This window comes from Heliangelus exortis, chromosome 7 (assembly GCF_036169615.1).
Source record: "Heliangelus exortis chromosome 7, bHelExo1.hap1, whole genome shotgun sequence".
Classification (NCBI taxonomy): Eukaryota; Metazoa; Chordata; class Aves; order Apodiformes; family Trochilidae; genus Heliangelus; species Heliangelus exortis.
This window is the reverse complement of record NC_092428.1, coordinates 22386058-22399902: the sequence shown is the minus strand read 5'-3', so window position 1 is coordinate 22399902 and position 13845 is coordinate 22386058. Positions and strand designations below refer to the sequence as shown.

Below are 13845 nucleotides of genomic sequence, written 5' to 3'. Positions count from 1 at the left end.
AGAATTTTATCTTCAGGAGCCTGAGCTACCACTGAATGAGGATGTAGCCAGGTACAAAGCACCTCTTTAAGCGAAACGTTGGTGTTATGTGCTTGAAGTTCGCCTCGTCCCATTAAAGACGACAGACTTTCTGTCCTCGTTGGCAAACTTTTTTTACCGACATGCACCTTAGTTTGGGCCATCTGTTTGTTTTCCTGGCAACTTTTAATCGGGTGCTTAAAAGCCCTGTAAATAATTGGCTAGAATAATTAGTCCAGTGTCCTCATGAATTCTGAAGTTAACTGTGGTAACGTGAAACTTTCCCTCGCAGGAAGGTACGATTGCAGAAGGAAATCTTTCCGGAATAAAACCGGAGGAATGAAGCAATCAGACGATAAACCTTGGATGGAGGTGGGTAAGCAGCCGGCCTCGGTGTTCCTCATGGAACACAGGGTGGGTGGAATTACCACGGCAGGCTCTGGCCAGCGGATGTCGCCGGCGCTCTGTGCCAGAGTTTCAGCCGCCTTCGCCCCCAGGCTGAGGGGCGGCACCCACCCGTGACTTCCGCGGGCGGTAGCGGATCCCCCGCCTCCGCCCAGCTCCTTTCCCCTAACCCTCCCCTCGCATGCGCGGTGCCCCGGCGTTGTTTCTGCGGCTGCGCGGCCATGGCGGCGCCCGTGGGGCAGTCGGCCGAGGCCTGCGTGGGGCAGGTGGTGCTGCCGGGGGATGTGCTGCTCCTCCCCGGCCATCCCGATGAGGACGGGGAGAAGCTGCGGTTGGGCGGCGGCGCGGCCCCGCGGGGGCGGCTGCTCTGCGGGCCGGGCTTGCGGAGGTGCGCGGCCGGGCTGCTGGTGACCAAGTGCGGGCTGCTGCGGCACCGGCAGGCGGGCGGAGCGGCGGCCGGGGGCGCGTACTGGGTGGACTCGCAGCAGAAGCGGGTGAGGAGAGGAGGGCGAAGGGAAGGGAAGGGGGGCTCCTGATCTGTCGGCTCTTGCCTGACCCCTCTGTCCCTCAACTCCCGTTTGCAGTATGTTCCTGTCAAGGGAGACCACGTAATAGGAATAGTGACGGCCAAAACGGGAGATGTGTTTAAGTTGGACGTGGGTGGCAGCGAACAGGCGTCTGTGTCCTACTTGGCCTTTGAAGGCGCCACGAAGAGGAACAGGCCAAATGTGCAGGTAATGCTCGTTTGGTGGTCCCACCATGAAGTTTTGAGCGTTGTACTTCTATAAGCCGTGGGTAAGAGGAGGGTGCGGGTTTATTAGCTAGAGGTTTCTTGTGGCCCCTCCTTGGAGGCTTCTGTTTGGCTTTCTGAGGGTGAAGAGAACTGCCAGCTGCCAGGATTTTTTCACTTCTTACACTTTTATCTTGCCTGTAAGACTACAAGAAGTAGATGCAATTCCCGAGTAAAGCACACCCGCAGGGACGCTTAATCACCCAGGCCATTTTCACCTGGAGCCTTCGCCCACGTCCTTTGACCCCGGGCTCCATTTAAGGCCAGGGCGGGACTCTGACACTTTCCCCAGAGCTACGCCCCGGGCGGGCCTGTTCCTTAGCCCCGCTCCCGTGGTGCCGTGGGGGTGTTCGGGGTAGAACAGGCACATTACCCTCCCTCATCCGCTGCTCCCTGTCCTGCCTGTCGCCAGGACCCGGTGTTGTCACCACCCTCCCCCTAGCGCCATGGGACTGCGCGCTGCCGCTGAGGTAACGACCCGGCCCGGGCTGTGGCTGCCCTCGGGGGACTGTTCTCCTTCCCTCAGAGACCAGCCCGGTGGATGAAGGGTTTATTTGCAAGAGGTTTCTTGTGGCCCCTCCTTGGAGGTTTCTGTATGATCAGGCTCTGGGCTTTCTGAGGGTGCAGCTGCCAGGTGCCAGGATTTTTTCACTCCTTACACTTTTATCTTGTCTGTAAGACTGCAAGCAGTAGATGCAGTTCCTGAGTAATGCACACCCGCAGGGGCACTCTGGATGTAAAGTTTAAAACAAGCTAGTACACCATCTAATATTGGTAGGAAACAGATTTTTAGTAATACTGGTTTTATAAAGAGCTGTGTGGCATTTGCATGCCTCAGGTTCTGGATTCAGCTGAAATGTCATCACCAGAATGTAAAAATAGATTGTAAAGAAAAACAGAAGAAGCTAGTGAGGTATTTATTGCTGTTGGTCTGTTAAAGGCTTACAAGAACACTTTGCCTAAAGCCTGAAGAAAGAGAAATTCATGTTTGGTATTTAGCAAGGAAGACTTCCTTGGAAAAAAAATCGTGTACTTTTAAAATACAATTCAAATTCCAGTAGTGATACAAAATGTATAAAATGTTGCTTTTAGTAGAAAAAGAAAATGAAAATACCTGTTATGCCAATCTATTTTTCTATCACAAATATTTTTAAATTGATTTGTGGTCTTAGGGGGAGGACCTTGATCAGTTGAGTATTTCATAAAACTGTGCACTATGAATATCTCTACTATTTTTGCTTTTTGACACTGTTTTCTTTAGGTGGGAGATCTTATTTATGGTCAGTTCCTTGTAGCAAATAAAGACATGGAACCAGAGATGGTCTGCATAGATGGCAGTGGAAGATCAAACGGAATGGGAATAATTGGACAAGATGGCTTCCTCTTTAAAGTTTCCTTAGGTCTCATAAGAAAGTGAGTACTGAGAAGAGTAAGTCACTAATGTAATACAGTGCAAAGAAATGATACAGCTGTTTCCTCTAAGTAGTGTGGTCAGTTTGGTAATCAGTGTTTAATTCTTTTACTGCATTTATACCACTTCTAGCGAGTATGGATATTGACCAAGGATGAGCATTTTTCTTTCCCTCTTAAGAGATTTAGATGCTCTTCTATATGCTGATGTGTTACTGGTTTTAAAAAAGTGATGTGGTTGCTAAGGCAGTATGGAAAATAAAATTATTGACCTGGGGAAATGAAGCATTTAAGGTGTTGTTTCAGATATGTACCTACTGCCTTGGAGTTTAATACCCAGAAGTGCTTTCTTGTCCTTTTTTTTTGCTTAATTGGGGTAGTGGGTGATGTAAATTTGATGGACAGCTGATAAAAGGGGTCTTTCAGCATCAATACATGTTACTTTCTGACTTAAAAATTAAAATAAATTGCATTGAAATAATGCTGTTAATTACACATGAGGTCCTCATTTAAAATTATCTTGATCCAGGAACTCTTTCATAAAGTTTTAAATGTAGTGTGACCTATGGAGTTACTTATGCTCATGTAAAAAGTTTTTGCAACTATCAGAGAATACCAGATTATGGGTAAATGGTACTCAAGCTTTGTTGCTTTTGGGTGGTGGGTTTTTTTCTTTGGAAAAGCAATCTAGAAATGGAGAGCTGCTGCTCCACACCTGCTTTTAAGTAACAATTTGTCTTGTTTACATTTCCCATGAGAGGGCAGTATGAACATAAACCAATATTTTTGAAGCCATTCTGCTTGTTTGTCAAATTTTGTCATACAGACAAGTAAAAAAATAACAGTATATTACAAGTAAACTGCTAATTCCTTTATGTTTTTCTTCTTTGCATGAGCCTGTTAAAGCTTGATTTAATTCAAGTTGTGTCAGCTTTCTGGTTATTTTTCAGTGTGCTGTCACCTAATAAAAACAAGATACCATAATACTGCTTACTGCTGCTTATACTGTCTCCTGAAGGGAGAAGGGAAGCTGTATTTTGAAAGACACATTCAATCCTGGTGTGAAACTTATAAATAACAGCACTTCAAAAATGGAATTGAATTTATAATTATTATTTTTATATAATGATTATAACAATTTATAATAGAATTATTTTAATCAGTTGTGAGTATTGGCTAACTTCAAATTGTTCATAATTACTATTCCATTATTACTTCTGACTAATTAGAAAAAACATGAATTGCACAAGTGCTGTCTTTTTTCAGGTGCATGTATTTTACATAGGAATTAAAAAATCTGATACTGCAGTGCTCTTTTGTATGCAAATGCAACTTCATCTCACCTTTTGGTGTCACTTTAGTAGCTCAAATAACACCAATGCTGCAGTTTGGTTATTGATTGATAATAATGCAGAGTCTATCAAATGTGAGCATTTACTTTTTCCTCTGTTTTAATCTTTCTCACAGACTCCTGGCTCCCAAGTGTGAAATAATTCAGGAACTGTCACAGTTGTACCCATTTGAGCTGGTGCTGGGAATGAATGGAAGAATATGGGTAAAAGCAAAAACAATTCAACAGACTTTAATTCTAGTAAATATTTTGGAAGCCTGTGAGTATATGACTGCAGAGCAGAGGAAACAAGCACTTGCCAAATTGGATAAGAGAACCTTGAAGATCTGAGGTGGCTGTAGGGTGTTTTGGTTATTTTTGTATTCAGATCTGTATTAAAAGCTTTTTTCTAATGAAGTACTAGACAACTAGTTCTGTTGTTATTCATTTGTCCACTCAGCTTGTTTTGTCTTGTTTAGAAAGTTGGGTTTTACTCGCTTTTTATGAAACCCTTTATGTTTTCTGACTCATGTGAAGACAGCCTTTAAAAGATTCCCTTAGCTCTGAGTTTTGAGGTGTAACTAGTGCTCTGGTGTAACTGGTACATTTGTAGACTGCATATATTTGCTTTTCTTTAGTCAGTATTAAAATTTCAGACAGTATGTGTTTACCCGGGGTGGTGGAAGGTATCCTGAAGGTCCTTCATTCTGGTCACATGCTCTATTTATACAGTGTCAAAAAGTGATTATTTAATATTTTGTAAAATTCAGGAATAGATTTGCAGGTGGAGAATACCAGAAAAAGAATTGCAGGGTTGTAACACTAAATCATAGGGTGGTTAAGCCAGATGATCAGATAACACCCACTGGGTCAGCAAATGGTCACAGTGACCTTACCACTTCCCTAAAGGATAACCTGGCTGGTAATCTTAAGGAAGTGGTGATTAGGACATAATTTCAGTATGAACATTCAGCAAGTTTGATGGCTCACTGGAGGTAAAAATTATACTTATCAGAATTGCTGTTCAAATCACTTGCAACTTTTTAGAGATTAGGTAAAGACTGCTGCAGCAATAGTCACTTATTTCTCTCTTCTAGACCACTCTAGAATTTTCCATGTATTTCCCTTTTCGTGTTTATTTTGCTTAGCTACATCATGAAGTTTCTGTTTAGCTTTTCAGGTTTAACAAAATCAGCATTTCTGAAAAAAGCTGCATTAGCCTTTGTTGTATAGTTTCTCACATTTAAAAATGCTGCTCTAGGAAGGAAAGGCTGTCAGTGTGTTTTAATAAGTGAGTAGTTTGCTGCTGCTCTTTTGAGAGAGAGAACCCAGGAGTAGGGGGAGTGGAATTACTGATGCCTGCTACCTGTGGGAGAAAAGCTTGACTGTATGTATGCAATAACTGCATGGGAGCTGGTTAAGCAGTTATTTAGATTGTTGTGGTTCTTAAGCTAAACAGTATGGTAGCAATAGTTAAATTAGAAAAAATGGACCAATTAGAGTAAGCATGAATACCATCTTTATTCAAGTGGAAACAAAATTCTTCATATTTATTCTGTATTTCATCCAAAGTTCAGCTTCTGGGATTTGATTATAGGGTTTTCTTTGGCATATCTCAGATATTGCTTCAGTTCAGAGCCACTTCTGACTCATCTTTAATAAGCTTACCTAGGGCTTCCCCTGATTCAATAAAAACACAGCTCCAATGCTTTGCATATGAGTCTAATAGTTACAACTGAGAATTCTTCCTGGGTTTCACTGGCCTTCCTATTTAGCATTTAGGATGTTGCTCATCTGGCTTGGTAGGGTGTAATTATTTTCTTTTTCCTGTCATGTTGCAGCTGAAGTGATTTTCATATCATAAAAGTTCTTTAATAAGAACTATAATTTATCTGCTGATATAGAAATATATATATATGATAGAACTATAACTTGCTGCTGGTGGTCTCAGGTGAGGCCAATCAGCTGATAAGGGGGTGGCACCCAGCACTGGGGAGAGGGATATAAAGGCAGGGCAAGCAGGTGGGGCACAGCCACCTCCCAGCTCTCTTGAAGGAGCAATGGTCTCCAAAAAAAGCAAAACCTGTTGCTGTTAAGATGCAGGGTGTGTCCACACAGACAAAACCCCTGAAGAGGGACAGCAAGGGAGATGTAGCTGTTCATGCCTCTGGCTGTGTAGAGTGTCTGAGCCTGGTGTTAGCACCAGAGGACAGTGTGAGTGGGGTCTGTGTGCGATGCGAGCAGGTGAATGACTTGCTGTGCCTGGTGGCAGAGCTCAAGGAGGAGGTAGAGAGACTAAGAAGTATTAGGGACAGTGAAAGGGAAATTGACTGGTGGAGTCACACCCTTTCTAACCCAAAAGAAGTCCTGCAGGAGGCGGTGAAGCCCTGCCCCTCCTGCCATCAGGCAGTTGAAGCAAACCAGGTGGATAGGAGGGAATGGAAACAGGTCCCTTATCAGAGAGGCAAAAGAATCCCTCCCAACCCCCACCAGCTCCCCCAGATGCCCTTAGAGAACAGATACGAGGCCCTGGCCTCAGAGAATCAGGCAGAGGACAGACAAGAGGAAAATCTGTCTGGAAGGTCTCCTGTTTGCCCCCTGTCTACCAGATGGGTTACAACTACAGCTACAAAGGAAAATAAGGGTAGTTGTAGTTGGTGACTCCTTTCTGAGGGGAACTGAGGGCCCTATATGTCGACCGGACCCATCCCACAGGGAGGTCTGCTGCCTTCCTGGGGCCCGGGGGAGGGATATTAGTAGGAGACTCCCCCAGCTAATTTGGCCCTCAGATTATTATCCACTGTTGGTAGTCCAGGCTGGCAGTGATGGCATTAATGGAAGAAGTACTAAGACAACTAAAAAGGACTTCAAGGCACTGGGTTGTTTAGCTGATGGGTCAGGAGCACAGGTGGTGTTCGCCTCAATTCCTGCAGTAGCAGAGAGGAATCAGGAGAGGAGTAGGAAAACCTATCGTGTCAATAGGTGGCTAAGGGATTGGTGCCACTGGCAGAACTTTGGGTTTTTTGAGCATGGGCCAAATTTCATCAAACCTAGTCTCTTCAAACCAGATGGGCTTCATCTATCTAGCAAGGGCAAAAAGACTCTAGCCTATAAGTTGGCAGGGCTGATAAGGAGAGCTTTAAACGAGGTTTGAAGAGGGATGGGGTTGAACCCGGGCTCTCCAGAAAGGAGCCCAAGGGTGGACAGCCCAAGTTAAGAGCCAAATCAGCAGCCCAGCTGAAGTGCATGTACACCAATGCACGCAGCATGGGTAACAAATAGGAGGAGCTGGAAGCCATCGTGCAGCAGGAAAGCTCTGATGTAGTCGCTATCACGGAAACCTGGTGGGATGACTCCCATGACTGGAGTGCTGCCATGGGTGGCTACAGGCTCTTCAGAAGGGACAGGCAGGGTAGGAGAGATGGAGGGGTAGCTCTATATGTTAGAGAGTCTCTTGACTCTGTAGAAGTTGAAGTCGGTAACAATAAGGTTGAGTGCCTGTGGATCAGAATCAGGGGGAAGGCCAACAAGGCCCAAGGGTGATGAGGGAGCTGGCAGAAGAGCTCGCCATGCCTCTATGATCTACCAACAGTCCTGGCTCACTGGGGACATCCCAGATGATTGGAAGTTGGCAAATGTTATGCCAAACCACAAAAAGGCCGGAAGGAGGACCCGGGAAACTCCAGGCCCGTCAGCCTGACCTCAGTGCCTGGCAGGGTTATGGAGCAGCTCATCCTGGGGGCAATAACACAGCACCTACAAGATGGACAGGGGATTAGACCCAGCCAGCACGGGTTTAGAAAGGGCAGGTCCTGTCTGACCAACCTGATCTCCTTTTATGATCAGGTGACCTGCCTGGTGGCTGAGGGGAAGGCTGTGGATGGATTCTACCTGGAGTTCAGCAAGGCCTTTGACACCGTCTCCCACAGCATTCTCCTGAAAAAGCTGTCAGCCCACAGCTTGGACAGGGGCATCTGTGCTGGGTTAGGAACTGGCTGGAGGGCCGGGCCCAGAGAGTGGTGCTGAACGGGGCTGCATCCAGTTCGCAGCCGGTCACTAGTGGTGTCCCCCAGGGATCAGTGTTGGGCCCAGTTCTGTTTAATATCTTTATAGATGATTTAGATGAGGGGATTGAGTCCATCATCAGCAAATTTGCAGATGACACTAAAATGGGGGGGAATGTGGATCAGCAGGAGGGCTCTGCAGAGGGACCTGGACAGACTGGAGAGTTGGGCTGATTCCAATGGGATGAGGTTCAACACGGCCAAGTGCCGGGTCCTGCACTTTGGCCACAACAACCCCATGGGGAGCTCCAGGCTGGGCACAGAGTGACAGAAAGGGACCTGGGAGTCTGGATTGCCAGGAAGCTGAACATGAGCCAGCAGTGTGCCCAGGTGGCCAAGAAGGCCAATGGCATCCTGGCCTGGATCAGGAACAGCATGGCCAGCAGGTCCAGGGGAGGGATTCTGCCCTGTGCCTCAGCCCTGGTGAGGCCACAGGTTGAGTCCTGTGTCTGGTTCTGGGCCCCCTCAGTTCAAGAAGGAGATTGAGGTGCTGGAGCAGGTCCAAAGGAGGCAGCTGGGCTGGTGAAGGGATCCAGCACAAGTCCTGTGAGGAAGGGCTGAGGGAGCTGGGGGTGTTCAGGCTGGAGAAAAGGAGGCTCAGGGGAGACCTCATCACTCTCTACAACTCCCTGAAAGGAGGTTGGAGCCAGGGGGGGGTTGGGCTCTTTTCCCAGGCAACCCTCAGCAAGACAAGAGGGCACAAGAGGTCTCAAGTTGTGCCAGGGGAGGCTTAGGTTGGACATTAGAAAGAATTTCTTTATGGAGAGGGTGATCAGACATTGGAATGGGCTGCCCAGGGAAGTGGTGGATTCTCCATCCCTGGAATTATTTAAAAAGAGACTGAATGTGGCACTTAGTGCCATGGGCTGGTAACCGTGGCGATAGTGGATCAAGGGTTGGACTTGATGATCTCAGAGGTCCCTTCCAGCCCACCCGATTCCATGATTCTATGATCTCTTATTACATAGAAAAAGATGTAATTTAATTAGGATTTCACTAACTTTGCTTTTCTCTAGTGTTTTTAAAATTAAACAGCCTCTGCAGGTTGTCTGTTACTAGAACAATGGCTGGCATAAGCAGAAAAGTACTTGCCAAATCATCTCAGGGTGCTAACTTCTTCTGTGATTGCTTTTGGATCGTAGTAGTAAAACCACAGGAATGGGGAATGAAGTGGATCATTTGTTTCCTGAAGAGTTGTGGCTTGAAGGATGTCTTACCACTCCCCTTTTTACCTGTTTAAGCAACCTCCCTTTCCTCCCAGAAGTCTGAGCTTTAAGCCTAGCCTGCAAGATAAATGAAAACTCCTTCATTCAAAAATGCTTTTTTTAGTGGTGCAGCATGGCAAGTGGTGGCTTGAAAGTTTTCAACATCATCAGTGCCCTATTTCACACCACCTGTTATTTTGTCATTCTGTCCCACTGTAAACTACTTAGCAGGAAGCAAAATGTATCAAAATTGTGCTTGCTTTTAACTTGAAAAAACCCACAAAATACTTGAGTTTTAGCCCATACACAGTCACTTAAAATATGTACTACACTTTAGTTTATTAGAAAACACTCTATGTTCCTTAAATGATTACTGTCTTTGATAAGCTTTAACTAAGAAAACATTCAGGCAAAATCTGTATGTTTGTGAGCTTTGAGTTCTGGCTGTTTGAGTAAACCACTATCACCAAAAAGGGTGATGTAACTTGGTTCTAGGAAGAGAGGCTGATTATGAATTAATAATGAGCTCTACTGGAGATACTACAGGAAGCCCTTCACATTCCCCTGCAAGGCACAAACACATCTGTTACAGGAAATGGAACTTGCAGAAGTGATACAGTTAACTGGAAATGTACCTTGCTCAGCAAATGTCTTGCTGTTGCATTTATCTGCATGATAGTCAGTTGAAGTACTTGTAGGCTATAATTTCAGATACATTGCTTTTCTTTCAAGTTGTGGTGAAAGTTAAGATGTAAAGATTGTAGATGCCAGTGTGGCACAGCCTGTATCCCTAGGCCCCTTTCTTTTTGAAGTTCTCAATTAAACAGAAACCACACACTGAAAATAAAAAACCTGTAGTTGTGGCCCTTCCTAGGTTCATGTGTTGCACATAGAGCAAAAATTAATGTTAGTAAAGCACAAATAGGCAGTGTTGAAACAAAGTGTGATAGTGAAATGTTTGTGTTTTGCTCTAGCAGAAGAAAGTTGTGCAGACAAATAGTTCAATGTAGTAAGAGGATTAAGAGCTTAACACTAAGGCTCTGATTAGAGTGTGGCTGTAGCTCTCCTAGATAAAGTTTACTCTCTGCCCAGCTACTTAATTGCCACCTTACCACCCGAAGTTGCAACTGAGGTTTGCTGGCAGATGTATTTGATTCCTAGCCAAGTTCTGTCAACCTGACCCAGATTGGCATCGCCACTTTTAACAGCAGGGTTCTTCTGGTTTTCTACCCTGAATGTTCTTCTAGCAAAAGAGGTCATGGAATTTTTCTGTCAGATTTCAAATGTTAAGAGCATCTTACCTGCTGTTGGAGATGTATAAATTTGTTAGAGAAAACCTATTTCTTGTCCTTAGTGTTTAAACAAATAATTCTGAGAAACAGCTGAATCAACCACTAAATTATTTTTAACCTTACAGATTGGTCACCTTGACACCTATGACAAGGTCATATAAGCTTTACATGCTTATATAAAAAAAATACACCAGTTTTTATAGCTACATACAACCAGCTTGGTGAGATGTGTTACCTGGCTTGAGTATAGAATTGAGGTGGCCAATGTAGTACCCTTTAGTTGTATTACTAACACAAATAGTCTTCTCTTCACTAAAGACTTGTATAGATTACAAAATCTGTAACTACCATTGAAGTAGTTAAACGTGTTAGTTTTACCCCAAAAACTTAACACAAAATAGTCTAGAAGCATGCTGAGGGCCTGGATTTTGATAGAAATGATGCTGTAATTGTAAGTGATTAATGAGGACCAGTGCAGAGTTCTCCTCTGATGTCCTGATCTTGCAGAGTTACAGCTACTACCTTTTTGGAGATAAGAGTTTGGGTATTCTGGGATGTCAAAGAGCCTGGGTTTTTTTAGAGTGTGAACCTTGATCACTTGTTCTAGTGGTTTCAGTTGTAATTAAAAACTTTTGACAAGGCCTCAGTGTACTAAGAGGTATGAGGGAAACTAAAAAATAAGAATAGAATAACAGTGTAGGTAGCAGTGCAGTGAGCAGGACAAAAAACCCCAAACTTGTCCATGGAGATTATTGAAGACTGAAGAACAGACAAAAGGACTAAAGACATCATCTTCTCTTCCCAAATACTTTTCATTATCTGTAAATGGTAGGGTTTTCTGTGATTCAGTGTTTACTAGGCTGTTGCTGAAAGAGTTCTCCATTAGCATTTGTACACCCGTTACAAAGATGGTTACTAACTCTTCCTTCCTGCTCTTGTCCAGATGGAGAGTGTTGCAACAATATCTTCTATGGGTTCCACTGTGTACCACTCAGACTGGTGAAATGATTTCCAAAGACCTGTAGGTCCTCTGGTTTCTACAGTGACTGCAGCACCCTGATCTCACTTAAGATAAACCAAAGGTCCAGGCTGCAGCTTTTCTTTCCTGAGGATCAGGATGAGGTTGAAAACATGAGGTTGAAAACACCACCATATGAGTACTTACCACTATACAGCCTCCAAGAGGAGATGGCTTTTGTCTGGTCTATCTGAGACCAATGTCAGTCTGCATCTGTGTGGATATTCCTTTAGAAGCACGTGTTAAAAATTCAAGCTGTATTTTTTTGTATCTGCATCCAATCTTACTGGCTTAATATAAAAAAAAACTTTATTAGTCTGGAAATCTCTCTGCAGACACGGGACGTAGATCCCGCCTTAGCCCACCACTCTCAGTTGCCTTGTTGCTTTTGAGGTCTCCCATTTCCTGATAGAAAAGACAGTTTGTTTAGTATAAGGCATTTGTCTAACAATGCCCTTGGTCTAAAACTGATCTATAGAAGCATGAACCAACAAGAAATAGAAATAATTAACTTCTGAAATAACACACAGATTTGTCATTCTTTACGTGAATCGCAAGCTTCGTAATTGTAGATCATGTTTTAGCATAGGTTCTGATACAGTGCATGTGGGGTGACATGCACAGGCATGTTAGGGAAATTTAATTAACTGATACACAGCAGTTTGCAAGATGATATTCTTCATTAACTGCTGCACAACTGAATTATGAAAGCAGGAACAAAAGGACTCAATGTGTTTGTAAGAGCGCTACTAAAATCCTGAGAATTAAAAGATTAAATGTCAGTGTATGTTGCTCTGTGAAATGCTTTTTGTGTGTGTGTGTGTTAGGGACTTCATTATTCTCTCTTTTAACAGGAAAATATGTGGAAAACATCTGAATAGGTGTTTGGAAAAACTTAGCTGTTACAGATCAACAATATGATTTTCATCAAGAGGGACAAACAAAACCAAATCACTCAAATTTCCATTTAGCTTCCCTGTCAAAATCTCATTATTTTTCTTAAGCAATGAAGGCAAAAGTAGTCTAATGTGGACAAAGTAATAGTTGCTGCAACTCCTCTAAAACAACACAGTTGATTTTCATGGAAAGCAAGCTTTTCTAGAGAGATACAGAAGATTAGCTTCTAGTATTTTCATGAGTATACATTCAAGGATTTCATTGCTCTGTAAAGTAGGAAAATATTCTTGGGTGGAATCCAGATGTGTGGGCTCTGATTTTTCTGCATTTTTCCTTTTTACAATAGGGATGGTGAAGCCAGAGTCACTTCTGTGATTAGCTGCTAAATATTCTTGTCTGGTGCACTGTCATGGGCTCAGATCAAAGAATAAATAGAAAGATCATTTCATCTTGTGATAGGTTGTGTGGGTTTTATTCCACAGGAATACTTGGCTACCTTTGAATTGTGAAGGCCAACTGACACTTGGCAATGTAAGGTGCTGAAGTGTCATCAAAAAGTTGTTTGGTTTTTTTGTTTTGTGCACTTACCACAGCAACTAAAATAATGGAACTACAGTTCTGCCTTTGCCAAACGTTGACAGGTAGATGTTGACAGGACAACCATTATAAAATTCAGAAGAAAGGAATGCTGACAGCCTGCAGAAATAAGGATTTAATTAAGTGATGATGGCTGATTAAATTCATCAATAATTTTTTCATAATGTTTTTCTGAAGATTGCTGTGTTAACATGGCAAAGATGCGTACATTCTAATGCTGATTGTGTTTCAAAAACAGCAAGAAAGCCACTTCAGCATTTTTAGTTTGATGTTGACAGAGACCCTTACCGGGGTCTCTGAAGGTTAAGAAGGAAAAGTAAAGATGTTATTTGGTTCCATGTATTTCCAAGGAGAAAATGCAACCCTGAACCCTGCAGCTCTCCTGGATTCCCCAGCTCTTTCAGGTATTGCAGTTAACGTTTGCTGTGAATGTTCCTTAAGTTATTTTTTTACTGCTGCTAAGTCTGAGTGACTCCAGTGCTTTTTATAGACTGATTTCTGAAAGACCCAGAATCTTTTCCCTGCAACTACCAGAGACCCTGCAATTCTGACATGTATTAAGTGACACAATGCCATGGGGCTCTCTTCCAAAGCTGCTGCTGGGTGTTTTGTCCTGCAGCAGCACGGGGGGTGCTGGGTGCTCTTGTCAGAGCAGGGAAGTGTGACAGGGAGCACCCAGGCTCTGGGAAGTGGTGTGGTCCAGAGCTCCTAAAGGGGTCTATCAGCCTGCTGGAGTGCCCAGCCAGGCTTCCAGGGGATATTTTCTGGTGCATCCCAGCACTCATGTTGCCTCCAGTTTGATTTGCACTAGATCAGAAT

At 43.8% G+C, this 13845-nt stretch overlaps 1 protein-coding gene across 1 annotated transcript; it reads left to right on the top strand.

The window, feature by feature from the left end:
- Positions 1 to 575: 575 nt before the first annotated feature.
- Positions 576 to 4370, top strand: EXOSC3 (exosome component 3). Its single transcript, XM_071749305.1, has 4 exons — positions 576 to 917; positions 1008 to 1157; positions 2475 to 2626; positions 4091 to 4370. Exons 1-4 carry the CDS (start codon positions 645 to 647, stop codon positions 4302 to 4304), a joined length of 789 nt encoding a protein of 262 aa, XP_071605406.1. The 5' UTR covers positions 576 to 644; the 3' UTR covers positions 4305 to 4370.
- The last annotated feature ends 9475 nt before the right edge of the window (positions 4371 to 13845 follow it).

Excerpts from the sequence above, each read along its gene's own strand:
- EXOSC3 (XM_071749305.1), top strand. The coding sequence starts at position 645 with ATGGCGGCGCCCGTGGGGCAGTCGGCCGAGGCCTGCGTGGGGCAGGTG. Across the intron at positions 1,158-2,474 it reads GGAACAGGCCAAATGTGCAG|GTGGGAGATCTTATTTATGG; the intron begins GTAATGCTCGTT and ends TGTTTTCTTTAG. Across the intron at positions 2,627-4,090 it reads TCCTTAGGTCTCATAAGAAA|ACTCCTGGCTCCCAAGTGTG; the intron begins GTGAGTACTGAG and ends TCTTTCTCACAG.